Consider the following 21471-nt stretch of genomic DNA (forward strand, 5'->3'; position numbering starts at 1 on the left):
AACGGCCCGCAGTCAGGCGCCCTTGCTCGGCTCCCTTGTCCTTGCCTGGGCGTTGGCGTGGCTGTGGTATACAGGCAGCAGCCTGAGCCTGCTTCTTTAAACACAGCTCATTCTGGTCGTTTGTGAGGCCTGCAGATGAAAAGCCCTCGTCTTGAGACCCTTCCTCCTCCTGTCCCCTCTCCCGCCCCTGCAGCTCCCTGAGCGCGGCTCCCGGCTGTGCCTGTACGAGGATGGCACGGAGCTCACCGAAGACTACTTCCCCAGCGTTCCCGACAACGCCGAGCTGGTGCTGCTCACCTCGGGCCAGGCCTGGCAGGGCTGTGAGTGGCAAGGACCTTGGAGGTGGGCGGGAAGCTGGCACTCTCGGAGGTCCTGGGGGCTTAGCTCCGGGTGCCCATCAAGGTGGGGAAGGGTCCCCCTTACTGTGAACTCTCGGGTCTCAAGGAGGAAGCCCTCTGGAGTCAGAACCGGTCAGCATCGCTTAGGTGGCAGAGTCCTCAGTCCTCTGGTTCATGAACTCAGCTGTTCGGTTGGTTGTCTTTTTCTTCAAAAAATCTTGTAATTTCATTTACGTTCATTTGAGGTGTCCTAGCAATTCCCAAGAGTAGAGGGAGGGCTTTGGGGTTGGGGCCTGCACAGTTTCGTGGGGAAGGTGGGGCCAAGAATAGACACCCTTCTTTTCTGCTGGGCTGAGCACCCTTCTGGAAGGCCGGAGTGTTGGTTCGTGGGATGCCCTCACATTGTTCTCGGTTGGTGTTTGCTGAGATGCTGTCCTCAGGGCTCATGTTGGGGGGCAGTTGCTTTGAGAGGTGGTTCTTTATGGGTATCTGTATTGAAGCCTCAGGACACAAAGTCCCGCCTTTCAGAACCAGCTGAATGCCAAGGTCTGCGCTTGTTTGACTCCCGTAAAAGGGAGCTTTTGGCCACTGGGGCGGGAGACGCCATCATGTGCCTTTACCTGGGAGAGTCAGCCAGTGTTGTACAAAGGAGGTTAGGCTCCAGGAGATGCTTCTGGTACCCCAGGAAGGACATGGCTGCTCTGAGGGCTGGAACTCTGGCTCCTTGGCCTGAGGAGCAGAAAGAGAGAAGTTGAGGAGTAACGTCCATGTGGCCACCTCCCTGGCTGCAGTGTTGGGGGCTCCGCTGTCAGCATTGAGGGGTGACGCCTCTGGAGTGTGCTCCAAGGTTGCAAGCCCCCTTTTCCACTGGGCCTTGTGCTTTTAGAGGACGCAGCCAGAAAATGTATCACTGTGATGTCCCCTGGGGTGGCCCCTGCGGGAGGCGGGGGCTGGGCAGGGTGTGCTCAGGGTATGCCTCACGTTTGGATGTTATCTTTCTTTCCCGTTTCGGGGCATAGTTGAAAGAGAGCAGAGCACATTGCTCTTTCTGTCCCTCCCCGCATCTCTCAGTCTCTGGCTCTCTCCTCTGTCTGTCTCTGTCTTTGTCTGTCTCTGGCTGTCTCTGCCTGTCTCTGTCTCTCTGTCCCTCCTTTCTCTGGTGCTTTATCCCCCTCTCTTCCCTGAGACCACTAGTCCTCCTCCTCGTTAGACTTAAAAAAATTTTTTTTCTTTTCTTTTATTAAAACATTGAAATGGGGTCTTGCTCTGTTGCACAGGCTGGTCTCAAACTCCTGAGCTCAAGAAGTCCTCCTACCTTGGCTTCCCAAAGTGCTGGGATTACAGGCATGAGCCACTGTGCCTGGCCAAAAACCTTTTATTTTCTTTATATATTTGAGACTTTGTTGTCCAGGCTGGAGTGCAGTGATGGCTCACTGCAGCCTCAACCTCCATGTTTCAAGCAATCCTCTCCTGCCTTAGCCTCCCAAGTAGCTGGGACCACAGGCATGCGCTACCATGCCTGGCTAATTGTTTCGTATTTTTTGTAGAGATGGGGTTTCGCCATGTTGCCCAGGATAGTCTCACACTCCTGGGCTCAAGCTGTCCTCCTGCCTTGGCCTCCTAAGATGCTGGAATTACAGGTGTGAGCCACCGTGCCTGGCCTAAACTGTTTATTTAGAAATAATGATAGATTCCCAGGAAGTTGCACAGATAGGAAGATCCCATGTACCTCTACCCTTTCCCTCAAAGGGGACATCAGATACAATCGTGGTACAATATCAAAACAGGAACACTGACACTAGTGCAATGTGCATGTTGTTGTCATTTCTTCCCATGCAGATTCCTGTGACCAGTGTCAGGGTCAAGGTACAGACCTCTCCCATCCATCACTCAAGGTTCTCCCCTTTATAATCCTGCCTACCTCTGCCCACCACCAATCCCTAGCCCGTAGTAGCAACTGCTGATATGTTCTCCATGTCTATAATTATGCCCTTTAAAGAATATTAGGGACTGGGCGCGGTGGCTCACACCTGTAATCCCAGCACTTTGGGAGGCTGAGGCGGGTGGATCACCTGAGATCAGGAGTTCAAGACCAGCCTGGGCAACATGGTGAAACCCCGTCTCTACTAAAAATACAAAAATAGCTGGGCGTGGTGGCAGGCACTTGTAATCCCAGCTACTCAGGAGGCTGAGGCAGGAGAATCGCTTGAGCCCAGGAGGTGGAGGTTGCAGTGAGCTGAGAGTGCCCCATTGCAGTTCAGCATGGGTGACAGGGCGAGACTCCGTCTCAAAAAAAAAAAAAAAAGAATATTAGGTAAGTGGAATCATAAAGTATGTGACCTTTTGAGATAAGCCTTTTTTACTCCACATAGGCTCCTGAGATGCATCTAAGTTGTGTGTATCCATAGTCCGTTCCTTTTCGTTGCTGAATAGTATTCCATGGTTTGGTTTTACCACAGTTCGTTCAGCCATTCGCCTGTGGAAGGATATTTTGTTTGTTTCCAGTTTTTGACTATTACAAATAAAGCTGCTCTGGCCAATTATGTGCAGGTTTTTCTTTTTTCTTTCTTGTTTTATTTTGAGACAGGGTCTCACCATGTCGCCCAGGCTGTAGTGCAGTGGTACAATCACAGCTCACTGAAGCTTTCACTTCCTGGGCTCAAGCGATCCTCCCACCTCCGCCCCTGAGTAGCTGGGACTACAGGGGTGCACCACCATGCCCCGCTAGTTTTTGTATTTTTTGGAGAAACAGGGCTTCGTCATGTTGCCCAGGGTGGCCTTGAACTCCTAGGCTCAAGCGATCGACCTGCCTTGGCCTCCCGAAGTGTTGGGATTACGGGCGTGAGTCACCGTATCTGGCCCTCTTGAAAGGTTTTTGTGGGATGTGGGTTTTCATTCCTCTGGGGAGAATGCCCAAGCGTGCAGTGCTGCATTGTGTGGTGTGTGTTTAGTTTCTGAAGACAAGGATGCCCACTCCTGCTGCTTCTGTTTAACATGGTACTGCAGGGTCTGGCCAGGACATTTAGGCAAGAAAAACAAAAGGCATCTAGATTGGAAAGGAAGTAGTGAAGCTATCTCTATTTGCAGACCATATGAACTTGTATGTAGAAAACCCTAAGGAATCCACTAAAAAACTATTAGAACTAATCATCAAGTTTAGCAAGGTTGAAGGATACAAGATCAATACGCAAACATAGAAATATACTTACAATGAGCAATCTGAAAATGAAGCAGAAAAAATCCCATTTACATTGGCGTCAAAAAGAATAAAATACTTAGGATAAGTGTAACAAAAAATTGTAATATTTATATTTTGAAAACTGCAAAATGTCGTTGAAAGAAATTAAAGTTTTGAATAAATGGATTAACATCCCATGTTCATGGATTGGAAAACTTAACATTGTTAAGATGGGGGGACTCCCCAAATTGACCTACAAATTCAACACAATCCCTATGAAAATTCTACCTGGTTTCATTGTAGAAACTGACATACTGATTCTAATCCATAGTTCATATGGAATTGCAAGAGACCCAGAATAGCCAAAACAACCGTGAAAAATAACATAGTAGAAGGACCCACATATCCTGATTTCAAAACTTAGTACAAAGCCGCAGTAATCAAGACTGGCACTGGTACAAGGACAGATACATAGATCAATGGAATAGAATAGAGCACTCAGAAATCTGTGTATCTATGGTCAGGATGCCAGGACCATTCAATGGAGGGGGGAGAGTAGTATCTTCAACAGATGGTGCTGGGACAACTGCATATTTACATACAAAAGAATGAAGTTGGACCCTTAGCTGGTACCTTATACAAAAAGTAAAATAAATGAAAGACCTAAATGTAAAATTTAAAAATATAAAGCCCTTAGAAGAAAACATAGGGATAAGTCCTCGTCACCTTGGATTTGGCAAAGCATTCTTAGATTTGACACCAAAAACATGAGCAGCAGAAGAAAGAACAGATAAATTGGGCTTCATCAACATTAAGAACTTCGGGACAGGCACAGTCCCTTACGCCTGTAATCCCAGCACTTTGGGAGGCCGAGACACTTGAGATCAGGAGTTGAGACAGATCACTTGAGATCAGGGGCGCGGTGGCTCAAGCCTTAATCCCAGAGGGACCATCACGAAGCCAACATGGTGTGAAACCCCGCCTCTACTGAAAATACAAAAAAACTAGCGCCTGTAGTTCCAGCGTGGGCAGGAGAATGGCCTGAACCCGGGAGGCGGAGCTTGCAGTGAGCTGAGATCCGGCCACTGCACTCCAATTCAGAGCAGCTACTCTCAGGGGCGTGGTGGCCGGTGCCTGTAATTCCAGCTACTCAGGAGGCAAAGGCAGGAGAATTGCTTGAACCCAGTAGGCGGAGGCTGCAGTGAGCCAAGATCACACCACTGCACTCCAGCCTGGGCGACAGAGTGAGTCTCCATCTCAAAAAAAAAAAACAAAAAAGAAAAATTAAGAACTCTGTTGCTTCAAAGGACACCATGAAGGAGGCTAAAAGCCCACAGGCTGGGTGCAGTGGCTCACGCCAGTAATCCCAGCACCCTGGGAGGCCGAGGTGGGCGGATCATGAGGCCAGGAGATCGAGACCATCCTGGCTAACACGGTGAAACCCCGTCTCTACTAAAAAATACAAAAAACTAGCCGGGTGAGGTGGCGGGCGCCTGTAGTCTCAGCTACTCGCAGTGAGCCAAGATCAAGACACTGCACTCCAGCCTGCCTGGGCGACAAAGCAAGACTCTGTCTCAAAAAAAAAAAGACAGCCCACAGAATAGGAGAAAATAGTTGCCAATCATGTATCTAATAAGGGACTTGCATCGGAATATATAAATCGGCTGGGCGCGGTGGCTCAAGCCTGTAATCCCAGCACTTTGGGAGGCCAAGACGGGCGGATCACGAGGTCAGGAGATCGAGACCATCCTGGCTAACACGGTGAAACCCCGTCTGTACTAAAAAATACAAAAAACTAGCCAGGTGAGGTGGCGGGCGCCTGTAGTCCCAGCTACTCGGGAGGCTAAGGCAGGAGAATGGCCTAAACCCGGAAGGCGGAGCTTGCAGTGAGCTGAGATCCGGCCACTGCACTCCAGCCTGGGCGCCAGAGCGAGACTCCGTCTCAAAAAAAAAAAAAAAAAATATATAAAGAATCCTTATAGCTTAATAGTGAAAAGATAACCCAGTTAAACATGGGCGGAAGTTCTGAATAGAAAGAAATGTCTGCAAGGAAGATATTCACGTGGTCGGTAAGCACATGGAAAGATGCTTGAGGTCATCAGTCATCAGGGAACTGCACATCAAAACCACCGTGAGATGCTACTTCACACCCACTTGGATAACAACCAGCGTGGGTGAGGATGCGGAGCAGCTGGAACCCTCAGGCGCCACCGGTGGGAAGGGAAAACGGTGCGGCTGCTGTGGAAAATAGTGTCTCAAACAATTACACAGAATCGCCATATGACCCAGCAACCCCACCCCTAGGTATGTACCCAAGAGAAATGAAAACACGCCCACACCAAAACTCGTCCGTGAGCATTTACAGTGGCTTTATTCATAACAGCCAAAAGGCAGAAACCACCCAAGTCTCCAAGGATGCACACATGGATAAACAAAGGGTGGCACCTCCCTACGATGGAATTACTCACCATGAAGAGGAATGAAACACAGCGTGGCCGAGCCTTGAAACCATGCCAAGTCAAGAAGCCCGCACATGCAGTAGGGTTCCATTCACAGGAAACCTCCAGAACGGGGATGTTAGAGAGATTGAAAATAGATTAGTGGTTGTTTAGGGTTGGAGGTAGGGTGGAGGGGAGGGAGGTTGGCAGCTAAAGAGTATGAGGTTTCCGGGAGGCTGAGGCAGGAGAATGGCGGGAACCCGGGAGGCGGAGCTTGCGGTGAGCTGAGATCCGGCCACTGCACTCCAGCCTGGGTGACAGAGCGAGACTCCGTCTCAAAAAAAAAAAAAAAAAAAAAAGAGTATGAGGTTTCTTTTTGAGGTGGTGAAAATGTTCTGAAATTGACTATGGATGTGGCTGCACAACTCTGGGAATATAATAAAACCCATTGAATTGTACACTTTATTTTTTTGAGACAGAGTCTTGCCCTGTTGCCAGACTGGAGTACAGTGGAGTGATCTCGGCTCACCGCAACCTCCACCTCCCGGGTTCAAGCGATTCTGTTGTCTCAGCCTCCCGAGTAGCTGGGATTACAGGCATGCACCACCACACCCGGCTAATTTTTGTATTTTTAGTAGAGACAGGGTTTCACCATGTTGGCCAGGATGGTCGCGATCTTCTGACCTTGTGATCTGCCTGCCTCGGCCTCCGAAAGTGCTAGGATTACAGGCATGAGCCATGGCGCCCGGCCTCTTAATTGTACACTTTAAATGGGTGAATTGTAAGGAGTGTGGATGATATTTCAATAAAGTTACTTAAAATAAAGAAAAGAAACTGCCAAGTTGTATGCTAGAGTGGCCATCTTACCTTTCCACTGTGCGGTTTCTATGCAGCCTCGCCAGCTTTTGGTGCTGTCGCTACTTTTAATTTTAGCCATTCCGATTGCAGTGTGGTGATGTCTCATTGCGCCCTTAATATGCATTTCCCTAATGGCTAACAATGCTGACTATCTGAATATCTTTTGTAAAAATAGAGACAGGGTCTGGCTCTGTTGCCCAGGTTGGAGTGCAGTGGCAATTATGGCTCACTGTAACCCTAAACTCCTGGGCTCAAGCAATCCTTCTACCTCAGCCTCCCAAGTAACTGGGACTACAGGTGTGCACCACCATGTGCAACTAATTATTTTTTTTTTAGAGATGGGGTCTTGCTTTTTTTTTTTTAGAGATGGAAGTGTTGGTTGCCAGGTTGGTCTCAAACTCCTGCCCTTAAGTGATTCTTCCACCTTGGTCTCTGAAAGTGCTGGGATTATAGGCGTGAGCCACTGTGCCCAGTCCTAAATATCTTTTTATGTGCTTATTTGCCATCTGTAGATTCTCCTTGGTGAAGTGTTTCATGTCTCTTGTCCATTTTCTAATTGGATTATTTATTTATTTATTTATTTACTGTTGAGTTTTGAAAGTCACCCTCCCCCGCCACCAAAATACCTGGACAGGAGTGCTTTGTCAGACATGTGGTCTGCAAATATTTACCCTGTGGCTTGTCTTTTCATTCTCTTAAGAACATTTTTTTTGCAGAGTGAGAGTTTTTAGTTTTGAGGAAGCTCAGTGTGTGGACTTTCTCTTTTATGCAGTGCTTTTGATGTTAGGTCTAAGGGCTTCCCCCAAGTCCTCACTCTGCAGCGTGTCCTCCTGTCTTCTTCTGATCTGCTGATGTCATCGTGAGACTTTTCTCACATGGTGGATCGCACTGATCGATTTTCAGGTGTGAACCAGCCTTGCATTCCCACTTGGCCGTGGTGATACTTCTTTTTGCATGTTATTGAATTCTCTTTGCTAACATTTTGTTAAGGTCCTGGGTAGAATTTGCTCTGACTCCCTATTAAGAGCCTGCCCGGAGAGCTCGCTGCTTCAGGGAGTTGTGAAAAGGCTCCAGGAGAGAGCAGGAAAAGTGATTGGAAGGGTCTGAAAGCAAGGTCTCCAGGAAGGGCCAAAGGAGGGGCGGCGTGGTTTGGAGGGAGGAGGCCAAATGGGAAAGCAGCCGTCTCTCTCGGTGCGCTTTCGTCTGTCTTCTAAAGCACACCCCGCCCCTCCTCTGTCCTCATGCCGCCCTGGTGCGTGGTCCCCAGCTGCTGGTGTCAGGGCAAGGACAAAGACCTGGGAGTCTGAGTCCTGGTGATTGCCAGGCCCTGGGGAATGGGGGGAGATGCGGTCGGAGGCTCTTGTGACCGGGGCAGGATGTGTCTTCTGCTGGACTGGCACCTTTTTGTTTGTCCTGTTGGTGGCAGATGTAAGTGACATCGGGCGCTTCCTCAGTGCATTTCATGAGCCGCACGCGGGGCTCGTCCAGGCCGCCCAGCAGCTGCTGTGTGATGAGCAGGCCCCGCAGAGGCAGAGGCTGCTGGCCGACCTCCTGCACAATGTCAGCCAGAACATTGCAGCCGAGACCCGGGCTGAAGACCCGCCGTGGTTTGAAGGTGCGTGGGGGCTGCACCCGGGCTGAGGACCCGCAGTGATTTGAAGGTGTGTGGGGGCTGCACCTGGGCGGTGGACTTGCGTGGTTTGAAGGTGCGTGGGGGCTGCACCTGGGCGGAGGGCCTGCGTGGTTTGAAGGTGCGTGGAGGCTGCAGCTGGCAGAGGAAAGCCTTTTTCAGAGCCTAAGGTGCCAGGAGAAGTTGGGTTCCAAAAAGCCCCCAACGAAGGGCTGGCCTGTACCCTTGTGGGTTGAGGTGGGGGACTCTGAAGAAAATGTGCTCATTTTCCAGCCTCGTGGGAAAGGCACCCAGCAAGGACTCACGTGGGGCCAGAGTCCAGGGCAGCCCTCAGATGGGACTTTTTATTCTTTTTATTTTATTTTTTGAGATGGAGTCTCGTTCTGTCACCCAGGCTGGAGTGCAGTGGTGCGATCTTGGCTCACTGCAACTTCTGCCTCCCAGGTTCAAGCGATTCTCCTGCCTCAGCCTCCGGAGTAGCTGGGATTAAGGCACGTGCCACCACGCCTGGCTTATTTTTAGTACAGATGAGGTTTCACCAGGTTGGCCAGGCTGGTCTTGAACTTCTGACCTCAGCCTCCCAAAGTGCTAGGATTACAGGTGTGAGCTACTATGCCTGGCCTATTATAATTATTTTAAAAATTGTGATAAAGTACATATGACATAAAATTTACCATCTCAACCATTTTTTAGTGCACAGGTCATTGGCATTAGGGACAGTCACATGTGCGGCCATCCCCACCGTCATCTCCAGAACTCCTTCCACCTTGCAAAGCTGAACCCGTGTCCCCGTTACAGTCACTCTCCATTCCCCTCCTCCAGCCCCCGGCAGCCACCGTTCTGGTTTCTGTCTCTCTGATTTGATGACTCTAGGGACCTCATATGAATGGAGTCACATAGTATTTGTCCTTTTGTAACTGACTTATTGCACTCAGCACAGTGTCCTCAAGGTTCCTCCATGTTGTAGAATATATCAAAATTTCCTTCTTTTTAAGGCCAAATGACACTCCACTGTGTGTACATACTGCACTCTGTCTATTCACACCACTGCAGGTACATAACCCGCTCTATTCACTCCACTGCACGTACATACCACACTCTGTCTATTCACTCCACTGCATGTACATACCACACTCTCTCTATTCACTCCACTGCAGGTACATAACCCGCTCTATTCACTCCACCGCACGTACATACCCCGCTCCGTCTATTCACTCCACTGCATGTACATACATACCACGCTCCGTCTATTCACTCCACTGCACGTACATACCACGCTCCGTCTATTCACTCCACTGCACGTACATACCACACTCTGTCTATTCACTCCACTGCATGTACATACCACACTCTCTCTATTCACTCCACTGCGTGTACATACCACAGTCTCTCTATTCACTCCACTGTGTGTACATGCTCCATTCTGTCTATTCACTCCACTGCATGTACATACCCCGCTCTGTCTATTCACTCCACTGCATGTACATACCCTGCTCTGTCTATTCACTCCACTGCACGTACATACCACACTCTGTCTGTTCACTCCACTGCACGTACATACCACATTCTCTCTATTCACTCCCCTGCACGTACATACCCCGCTCCGTCTATTCACATACATACCCCGCTCTGTCTATTCACTCCACTGCATGTACATACCCTGCTCTGTCTATTCACTCCACTGCATGTACATACCCTGCTCTGTCTATTCACTCCACTGCATGTACATACCCACTCTCTCTATTCACTCCACTGCACGTACATACCACACTCTGTCTATTCACTCCACTGCACGTACATACCACACTCTGTCTATTCACTCCACTGCATGTACATACTCACGCTCTGTCATACCACACTCCATTCACTCCACTGCATGTGTACATACCCTGCTCTGTCTATTCACTCCACTGCATGTACATACCCCGCTCTGTCTATTCACTCCACTGCACGTACATACCACACTCTGTCTATTCACTTCACTGCACGTACATACCACATTCTCTCTATTCACTCCACTGCATGTACATACCACGCTCTGTCTATTCACTCCACTGTGTGTACATACCACGCTCTGTCTATTCACTCCACTGCACGTACATACCACGCTCTGTCTATTCACTCCACTGCACGTACATACCACGCTCTGTCTATTCACTCCACTGCATGTACATACCCTGCTCTGTCTCTGTCTATTCACTTCACTGCACGTACATACCACGCTCTGTCTATTCACTCCACTGCACGTACATACCACACTCTGTCTATTCACTTCACTGCACGTACATACCACGCTCTGTCTATTCACTTCACTCACGTACATACCACGCTCTGTCATTCACGCATGTACATACCACATTCTGTCTATTCACTCCACTGCACGTACATACCCCGCTCTGTCTATTCACTCCACTGCATGTACATACCCCGCTCTGTCTATTCACTCCACTGCACGTACATACCACACTCTGTCTATTCACTCCACTGCACGTACATACCCCGCTCTGTCTATTCACTCCACTGCACGTACATACCACGCTCTGTCTATTCACTCCACTGCACGTACATACCCCGCTCTGTCTATTCACTCCGCTGCACGTACATACCCCGCTCTGTCTATTCACTCCGCTGCACGTACATACCCCGCTCTGTCTATTCACTCCGCTGCACGTACATACCCCGCTCTGTCTATTCACTCCGCTGCACGTACATACCCCGCTCTGTCTATTCACTCCGCTGCACGTACATACCCCGCTCTGTCTATTCACTCCGCTGCACGTACATACCCCGCTCTGTCTATTCACTCCGCTGCACGTACATACCCCGCTCTGTCTATTCACTCCGCTGCATGTACATACCCCGCTCTGTCTATTCACTCCGCTGCATGTACATACCCCGCTGTGTCTATTTACTCCACTGCGTGTACATACCACTCTCTCTCTGTTCACTCCACTGCATGTACATACCCCGCTCTGTCTATTCATTCCACTGTGTGTACATACCCCGCTCTGTCTATTCACTCCACTGCATGTACATACCACACTCTGTCTGTTCACTCCACTGCATGTACATACCCCGCTCTGTCTATTCACTCCACTGCATGTACATACCACACTCTGTCTATTCACTCCACTACATGTACATACCACTCTCTTTATTCACTCCACTGCATGTACATACCACTCTCTCTATTCACTCCACTGCGTGTACATACCCCGCTCTGTCTATTCACTCCACTGCATGTACATACCACTCTCTCTATTCACTCCACTGCATGTACATACCACACTCTCTATTCACTCCACTGCATGTACATACCACTCTCTCTATTCACTCCACTGCATGTACATACCCCGCTCTGTCTATTCACTCCACTGCATGTACATACCCCGCTCTGTCCATTCAGTCCACTGCGTGTACATACCACTCTCTCTATTCCCTGACACTTGGGTTGCTTCCAGCTTTTGGCCTGGCGTTGTAAGCCCATCAGAGGCAATGCTGAGAGATTGTAGCCTTTTTGGGAAAGGAGGGCATGAGGGCCAGGCAGAAGCTCCTTGGTGATATTTGAGATGCTTCTAAAAACAAAAACCAAACAGGGACGCTGTCTGTGTCACCATCAGAATACTTCTCAAGATGATGCAATCTGGCTGGGTGGGGTTGCTCATGCCTATAATCCTAGCACTTTGGGAGGCTGAGACTGGAAGACAGCTTGAGCCCTGGAGTTCAAGATCACCCTAGGTAACAAAGTGAGACCTCATCTCTAGAAAGATGTAAAAAGTTAGCTAGCTGTGGTGGTGCGTGCCTGTAGTCCTAGCTACTTGGGAGTCTGAGGCAGGAGGATTCCCCGAGCCCAGGAGGTCAAGGCTGTAGTAAGCTGTGTTCATGCCACTGTACTCCAGCCTGGAGGACAGAGCGAGACCCTGTCAAAAAGCTGAGGCAGTATGACCCTCATATTCTGCCCTGCTTGGCACCTGAGCTGGGTGGGACATAGACCTAGAGGCCCTTGGCCTGCCCTGTGGACTTGGGGGTCTTCTCATTTTCCTTGCAGGCTTGGAGTCCCGATTTCAGAATAAGTCTGGCTATCTGAGATACAGCTGTGAGAGCCGGATCCGGAGTTACCTGAGAGAGGTGAGCCTGTGTGAAGGCCGGGTATGCTCGAGGGTTTTTGAAGCCAAGCTCTGTGGGCTCTGGAAGCTTGTGGTCCTCACAATGGGCAGTTGGTAGGACCACACTCTGTGCTTGCATGGATCTGGTGGGGCTGCTCTGGTGAGGGAAGCTGGCGCATGGACGCTGTGCCTCCCCCTTCATGGGGGTGAGCACCCACCGGGCCTTTTTAGCTGTGCTTGAGGTCACTGGGGTTGGGGAGCGGGGCGATGGTGGCTCCTGCCTGCCTCCCCTCCTCTCCCCACGAGGCTTCTTCCTGGGCAGCAGTGGCAAGCGTCAGGGCAGACAGGGGAGAGGATGCCCAAAGCCTGAGTTGTCATTTGCCCAACTGTGACCAAGGTCAGCAGGCGCTAGCAGGGAGCTGAGGCCCTTCTCATGAGCCCATCCTTGGTCTGCAAACCTCTCCGCCTCTCCCTCCTCCCTCCCAAAGGTGGAGTCAGCTCTGCCCTCATTTCCATCCACCCCATCTGAATGTGGATTTCCTCATCACATAGCATGACACGTCACACTACCCCATACCACACCACACCAGGTCACACCCCATCATGCCACACCCCGTCATGTCACACCATGCCACGCCACACCATGCCACGCCACACCATGCCACGCCACACCATGCCACGCCACACCATGCCACGCTGCATCATTAGCACGAGGAGGGTGCTGTGGAGGCCCCTGCAATGGGCGTCCTGTCCCAGTGCTGCCCTGCGTGGTCGGCCCCTGCACCCTCAGTCCACCCCTCTCTGTGGCACAGTTGCTAACGCTGCTCTGCACTCCCTATGTTTTTCTGCATCTCCTCGAGGTCCTGGCGACTGGCCATGTTCCCGTGCATTTCCCAGCCTGCTCCCTGTAGCGGAGCTAACTGATCCTGATACTCTTCACCCCGCCTGACCAGGGTGGGACGGCCGTGCCTGCCTGACTTTGTTAGCTCATCTTCTTTTTTGAGACGGAGTCTCACTCTGTTGCTCAGGCTGGAGTACAGTGATGCAATCTCAGCTCACTGCAACCTCTGCCTTCCAGGTTCAAGCGATCCTCCTGCCTCAGCCTCCCAAGTAGCTGGCATTAATACGCCCCGCGAATATTTTGTATTTCTAGTAGAAATGGGGTTTCACCATGTTGGTCAGGCTGGTCTCAAACTCCTGACCTCAAGTGATCCGCCTCCCAGAGTGTGGGGATTACAAATGTGAGCCACCACACCCAGCCCGTTATCTCATCTAAGTCTCACCCAGCCTGGGGGCTGGCGTGGTTCCCTCCATTTCACAGGTCAGAGTCTCCCAGGGTGAGACAGCCCAGCAGTGGCCGAAAGGCCATGTGAACTCAGACCCTCTGACCACAGGACTGGGCTTGGGCAGGGTCTCAGAGGGCCGTGGAGTGGGATGGATCGAGACTCAGTGCGGGTTTTGGGGCACTGTGCACCAGGCTCAGCAATGTTGCTTGGTTCCCCCAGGTGAGCTCCTACCCCTCCTTGGTGGGTGCGGAGGCTCAGGAGGAATTCCTGCGGGTCCTCGGCTCCATGTGCCAGAAGCTCCGGTCCGTGCAGTACAATGGCAGCTACTTTGACAGAGGAGCCAAGGGCGGCGGCCGTCTCTGCACACCGGAAGGCTGGTTCTCCTGCCAGGTGAGCTGTGTGCCCTTTATCCTGGGGCCACCCGGCTGGCCTGTGGAGCACAGCCCACTGGGGCGAGGCGGGTGGGGACCTTCAGCCCTTGGCCTGCCTGGGCAAAGCCTTGTGAAGAGGTGCAGCCCTCCCATTCCCAGGGAGGGTAGCAGTGACCTTCAGCCCTTGGCCTGCCTGGGCAAAGCCTGAGGTGCAGCCCTCCCATGAGGAAGCTGCAGTGCACACAGGAGTCCCTGGGGAGCTTGCAGAAGGCTGCAGGGCACCGCCCCAGGGCTTGTCTCGGTAGGGCTGGGCGGTGTCTCAGTCAGCCCTAACAGATGACCCCAGATGACCCTGGCCGGGGAGGCTGGAACGGCAGCTAGTTACTGCTCACAGTTCTGGAGGCTGGAAGCCGAGATCAGGCCCACGCTCCCCCACTGCCTTCCCAGGTGCCCCTTCTGCACCATGCTAGGCGTTGCCTTTAGTGGCGATGCATCTGTGTCTCTGGTGAGTCCTGGGCACACCCCTGTCCCTCCCATGGGGTGGGGAGCAACTTGAGGCGCCTCTTGGTGTTTGCACACTGCAGTTGCATTCCCGGTAAGGTCCACTATGCCTGTGATCTTCCGAGTGCCGTTCAGTGGGTCCAGCGGCAGGGGCCAGGTGGTGGGCGCGGCCTCCAGTGGCTTCTTCCCATGGGACAAGGCTCCTTGCTGCTCCTGCCGGGCAGATCTTCTGGGGTGGTGGGCTCTGACCACAAAAACACTTCTTCCAAGTTAGCTTAACATTTAGACTTTGCAGTGCGCTTGCTCGCCACTCACTGAGTACTTACATTGTGCCTGGCACTGTGGGAGGGGTTGGGACGCAAAGATGAAAAATCCTTCATCCCTGACGGCAGGGTGAGTCCCACACAGTGGAAGGTGAAAGACACATAAAAGAGCGAGGCAGAGGAGGCCGTGGGGCCGCAGGAGGTGCGGCCAGCGTCCTGGGTGTGAGGGCTAGTCGGGAGCGGCCCCAGGGAGGCGATGAGGCTTTAAAGCGGGTTGACTGATAGGTGGGGGCACAAGAGTGGGCTGGGAGGGACCCGGTGCCCCGGGCATGGCAGTGGGAAGCAGTGGGCTCTGCTGGGGAAGCTGCGAGTCCCCAGGGTGATGGGGGCACAGAGTGCAGGTGGGCACTGGGCTCCGGGCACATGCTCTGCAGATGTCTGTGCACAAATGAGTGTGCCGAGTGCTGGGCTGTGGGCTACAGGGAAGACGGAAGCCGTGGCCGCGGCATCTTCAGTGAGGCAGCCCTGCCTCTGCATTGGAATCACAGGGAAACATCAGGAAGCTGTGGGGAGTGGCTGGAAAGGGAGCTTCTAGGGCCTGGGTCCTTGCTTCTCATATGCTGGCCCTGCCCTGCCAAGTCAGTACCTTCCTGGCCTCACTTCCCATGAGGTGGGGGTGCCGGTGTGTGACCCCAGGGGTAACAGTGACAATAACTACCTTATCCTATTTAGGAACTCAGAACATATTGTTAGGGTTAATGAGGGAAAAAGAAGGATCTGATTCCAAAGGCAGAACTCTTTTTTTTTTTTCTTTGAGTTGAGTCTGTCTCCGCCTCCCAGGTTCAAGTGATTCTCCTGCCTCAGCCTCCCAAGTAGCTGGGATGACAGGTGCCCGCCACCACGCCTGGCTAATTTTTGTATTTTTAGTAGAGATGGGGTTTCACCATGTTGGCCAGGCTGGTCTCGAACTCCTGACCCCAGGTGATCCACCCACACCGGCCTCCCATGGTGCTGGGATTCCAGGCGTGAGCCACTGCACCCGGCCAAGGCAGAACTCTGAATCTCCCTAAAGCAGCACACCCTGGATCAGAGACCAACCCCCAAGGGGCGTGCCTCTCAGTAAGATCACCTGCCTCGGTGTGTTAGGCCATTCTCTCCTTACTATAAAGAAATAGAGGGTGGCTAATTTATAAAGAGAAGTGGTGTAATTGGCTTACGGTTCAGCAGGCTGTACAGGAAGCACAGTGCTGGCATCTGCTCAGCTGCCTGCGAGGCCTCAGGAAACTTACACTTGTGGTGGCAGGGTAGGCAGGAGCCGGCATGTCTCACGTGGGGGAAGCAGGAGCAAGAAGGAGAGTGAGGGGTGGGTGCTACTTTTAAGCCAGATGCCAGGAGGACTTACTCCAGCGTGGGCAGCACCCAGGGGATGGTGCTAAACCCTTCATGAGAAATCCACCCCCAGGATCCATCACCTCCCACCACGCCCCACCTCCCACACTGGGACTGACATTCCAACACGAACTCTGGGTGGGGCTGTACATCCAGAGCATGTCGCTTGGTGACGGAGATGGTATAAGAGACCCACTTCCGGCCGGGCGCGGTGGCTCATGCCTGGAATCCCAGCACTTTGGGAGGCTGAGGCGGGCGGATCACGAGGTCAAGAGATCCAGACCCTCCCGGCCAACATGGTGAAGCCCTGCCTCTACTAAAAATACAAAAATTAGTCGGACATGGTGGCACACGCCTGTAGTCCCAGCTGCTTGGGAGGCTGAGACAGGAGAATCATTTGAAACTGGGTGACAGAGGTTGTAGTGAGCCGAGATCGTGACGCTGCACTCCAGCCTGGCGACAGAGTGAGAAGCCGTGTAAAAAAAGAGAGACTCACTTTCTGGCCTTCCCTCGTTCTCTTTTGGCCCCCAGGGTCCCTTTGACATGGACAGCTGCTTATCAAGACACTCCATCAACCCCTACAGTAACAGGGAGAGCAGGATCCTCTTCAGCACCTGGAACCTGGATCATATGTAAGCTCACAGAGCGAGGTTCAGACCTGAGAGTGCCTGCGGCGCCCTGTCCCTGCTGCGGCCCCGTCCCTGCCGCGGCCCCATCCCTGCCACGGCCCTGTCCCTACCACAGCTCTGTCCCTGCCATGGTGTTGCCTCCTTGGGTTTCAAGGGCTGTGCCCGTGTTACAGTCTAGGGAAGTGGTGCCTGGCGGCAGCATGGGGGACCCCTGAGTAGGCATACACCATTCCCTCCACTGTCAGTATGTGTGCTGGACCCGGAGCCATCCCTCCTTTCCCCTCCAGTGCTCCCTGAGGATGGAGCTGGTGGGCAGTGTCCTTCCCCAGAACGCAGGTCCCAGCCCTTGGCCGTCAGAGGTTCTGAGCCTCTGTGAGTTCGAACCAGGGCGAGCTTAGAAAGCGGGAGCTCCTGGTGTCACGGTAGGTAAGGGTGTTTTCCCCTTTTCCTTTTTCTTTTAGAGACGGAGTCTTGCTCTGTGGCCCAGGCTAAGTGCAGTGGCAGGATCATGGCTCACTGAAGCCCTGAACTGCCAGCCTCAAGCGATCCTCCTGCCTCAGCCTCCTGAGTCGCTGGGACTGCAGGTGCTCGCCACCATGCCTGGCTGGCTTGTTTTGTGGAACCAGCCTGAGCAGAAGTCTCAGCTGGCAGGAGTGTTTCGTAGCTGTACGAGCTGTGTGGCTCTTACAAATGGGCAGGTTGGAAAACTTCATTCTTTTAAACTGAGATGCATTCCTTGAATATAATTGTAGCCTTGCCCTTGCTTTTTGAAGACAAAAGCCTTCAAATGCCCTTAAAACGGCTGCACAGGATGAGCGTCCCTAATCGGAAAATCTGAAATCTGAAGTGCTCCAAAATTCAAAACTTTTTCGTACCAACATGACACTCAAAGGAAATGCTCATCTGGGCATTTAGGATTTCGGATTTTTTTTTTTTTTTTTTTCCTTCCCGAGATGGAGTTTTGCTCTTGTCGCCCAGGCTGGAGTGCGATGGTGCGATCTCGGCTCACTGCAACCTCCGCCTCCCGGGTTCAAGCGATTCTCCTGCCTTAGCTTCCCCAGTAGCTGGGATTACAGGCACGTGGCACCATGCCCAGCTAATTTTGTATTTTTAGTACAGAAGGGGTTTCTCCATGTTGGTCAGGCTGGTCTTGAACTCCCAATCTCAGGTGATCCGCCCTCCTTGGCCTCCCAAAGTGCTGGGGTTCCAGGCATGAGCCACCGCATCCGGCTGGATTTGGGATTTTTTTTAAGTATGCTCAGCTAGTCAGTGTAATGTAAATATTCCAAAATCCTAAAAAAATCCCAAATCAAAAACACTTCCGGTCCTCAGCATTTCAGATGGGGACACTCAACCTGTATTGCTTTCAGAGTGAGGTATTTTTAAAGTATGTAAAACACTATGGTCATAGTTGAGCTTTTACCCTGTCCGTACTCAGCACCTACACCTTACCCCGAGGAACACGCTCTTGTGAAAGGTGTGTGTGCCCTTCAGAGCCCTGTCGCTGCACCTTTACCACACGCTTGTGCGTTTGACATGTGCATACGCGGTGGCCCACGCTGTCATCTGCAGAGCCATGTAGCTGCACCTTTACCACACGTGTGTGCGTTTGACATGCACCTACGCCATGGCCCACCCTGTCATCTGCAGTATACCTTTTCATTGCACGCTATGCTTAGATTTGGCACATTCATTTTAGCAGGTGCAAAACACTTCACTTTTTGAATAGGCTCTAATTTTAACATCTTTCCATGCTGGTAGGCATTTAGGTTATTTCTAATTTCTCATCATTATAAAAATCCCTGGGATGAACCCTCTATGGAATGAACCCATATGTTCTGGTTCCGTGCTATTTAAAGTGTGGTCACTTTCAAGCATTAGCAACATCTGGGAGCTGGGTGGGAATTCAGATTCTCAGGCCCCATCCACACATAACCCAGGTGCCCGGGGATTGGGGTGTGCATCCAAGCATGGGTAAGGTGCCCCCAGTGTCTGAGCTTGAGTCCCTCTAGGGAGTGTTCTGGGTCCTAATGACACTGCTGTCCCCTCTCTGAGCCTGGCCAGGCTGCTCTCGAGTGTCCCAGCCTACACGCTCACCATCCGTGTGAGTTCATGTTTTCCCGGGTTCTTGCTGACACTTGGTGTCAGTGTTCTGCATCTTCCCAACCTGACAGGTGAGACACAGATTCTCTTGCTCTAATTTTCATTTTCCTAATGACTAGGAAGGCTGAGCTTCTCTTTCCAAGTCTGTGGCCGCTTGTGTCTTCTGTGTTGCTTTCCTTTGCTCGTTCTGTCTTGGGCTGTGGTCTTATTTGTGGGCATGGTTTACATGTTCTGGATACATTAATCCTATGATATCTTTTATCATAAGTTTTATTTATTTATTTATTTATTTTTTTTTTTTTGAGACGGAGTCTCGCTCTGTCACCCAGGCTGGAGTGCAGTGGCCAGATCTCAGCTCACTGCAAGCTCCGCCTCCCGGGTTCACGCCATTCTCCTGCCTCAGCCTTCCGAGTAGCTGGGACTACAGGCGCCTGCCACCTCGCCCGGCTAAGTTTTTGTATTTTTAGTAGAGACGGGGTTTCACTGTGTTAGCCAGGATGGTCTCGATCTCCTGACCTCGTGATCCGCCCGTCTTGGCCTCCCAAAGTGCTGGGATTACAGGCTTGAGCCACCTCGCCCGGCCTATTTATTTATTTTTTGAGATGGAGTCTCACTCTGTCGCCCAGGCTGGCGTGCAGTGGTGTGATCTTGACTCACTGCCACCTCCACCTCCTAGATTCAAGCGATTCTCCTGCCTCAGCCTCCCGAGTAGCTGGGACTATAGGTGCACACCACCACACCTGGCTAATTTTTTTAGCCAATAATTTTTAAGTAGAGATGGGGTTTTGCCATGTTGGCCAGGCTGGTCTCAAACTCCTGACCTCAAGTGATCCGTCCACCTTGGCTTCCCAAAGCGTTGGAATTATAGGCATGAACCACTGTGCCTGGCCCACAACAAGTTTAATTTATTTTATTTTATTTTTTTGAGACGGAGTCTCGCTCTGTCACCCAGGCTGGAGTGCAGTGGCGCGATCTTGGCTCACTGCAAGCTCCGCCTCTCGGGTTCATGGCATTCTCCTGCCTCAGCCTCCCGAGTAGCTGGGACTACAGGCGCCCGCCACCACGCCCGGCTAATTTTTTTTGAAGTTTTTAGTAGAGACAGGGTTTCACCGTGTCAGCCAGGATGGTCTCAATCTCCTGACCTTGTGAACCGCCTGCCACAGTCTCCCAAAGTGCTGGGATTATGGCATGAGCCACTGCACCTGGCCCAGGTTTTAAATGTTAATGTGCTCAGATGTTCCCTTTGTGTGTTAAGAAATCCTGCCCTACCCTGTCTATCCGAAAGATTCTCCTACTCTTTGCTGGTTTGCTGGGCCCCTTGCCACGTGCACCAAGTACCCAAAAATGTTTTCTCCCGGCCGTCCAAATGCTCTTGTCCCTTTCAAGATCATGGTGGGTGGGGACGTCAACCTAGGGGACACAACCAGCATTTACAGAATGAAATAGGCCATCCTAGAACAGAGTACAGATGAAAATAGCAGACGGGACAGCGTGAATCAGAGGAATGTTTCACCCAGTGTTTGCTGCAGTTATATTTTCTCTCACGCTTCCTAAATATGTATACTCACACACAGATAAGTGCGTTGGGTTTTAATTAAAAATGTCGTTTTTAGCACCGGTCTTCAGAAGGTTGCAGAGACGCTGGTCTGTTTGCCACAGGCCTGCCCTGACGTTTGTGGGGGTTGACACCACGTGCCACATATTTATTTAAGAATAAAAGCTAACGATGCAATAAAATGCATGCTGTCCCCCTACCTGGACTTATGCAACATCATGGCTGGGAAGGTTTGAGAAGAATTTGCAGGCCTCTCCCAGTTCCGGGATGTGCACGGTAGTGGAGCCCAAACACGGCCTGCCACCTGCTGCTTGCCCCTTCTCTTCCCACCCTTAGTGCCACCTCACACCAGGGGCCTGCACAGAGAGCGTCCAGGCTTGGAACACCTTCCCTCTTGGGCTGAAGGGCGCGGGCTGTGGGGCTCAGCCTGTCTGAGGAGGATGGCCTGGCCCAGAGCCCGTGCGGTTCAGGGGCCCCTGGGCAGAAGGCGGCACGCGGAGTGTCCATGTGGGCTCTGGGTGGGCCTGACTTCTCAGCCCAGAAGAATCCTGCCTGTGGTGGGTGGGCTGTGGTGGGTGGGCTGTGGTGGGAGGCCTGTGGTGGGAGGGCTGTGGTGGGTGGGGCCTGGAAAGCTCCCCTTTCCTGGAGTCCTAGGGACGTGTCTTTAGCTCCATAGCAGGGTCCTCATGGCCTGTGTGAGCCCTGCCTCTGGAGAACTTTCCTTTTTGTCTCTTCACAGCTGTCTTCGGCCCTTTACTTCACTTTATTGACGTTTGCTTTTTTTTATTCCTACCTTCTACCTTTGTGGGTTTCTTCTTGCTTCTTT

At 51.8% G+C, this 21471-nt stretch overlaps 1 protein-coding gene across 2 annotated transcripts in view; it reads left to right on the top strand.

The window, feature by feature from the left end:
* DFFB (DNA fragmentation factor subunit beta) overlaps positions 1-21471 on the top strand; it is a 31530-nt gene that overhangs the window by 1234 nt on the left and 8825 nt on the right. The window contains exons 2-6 of one of the 2 annotated variants that reach the window (XM_050806052.1): positions 194-320; positions 8239-8427; positions 12491-12570; positions 14054-14224; positions 16890-16990. In XM_050806052.1, coding sequence (XP_050662009.1) covers positions 194-320; positions 8239-8427; positions 12491-12570; positions 14054-14224; positions 16890-16990 — 668 coding nt within the window. The remainder of the gene's footprint in view (positions 1-193; positions 321-8238; positions 8428-12490; positions 12571-14053; positions 14225-16889; positions 16991-21471) is intronic. The other variant, XM_050806145.1, reaches the window with a different exon arrangement.

This window comes from Macaca thibetana, chromosome 1 (assembly GCF_024542745.1).
Source record: "Macaca thibetana thibetana isolate TM-01 chromosome 1, ASM2454274v1, whole genome shotgun sequence".
NCBI lineage: Eukaryota > Metazoa > Chordata > Mammalia > Primates > Cercopithecidae > Macaca > Macaca thibetana.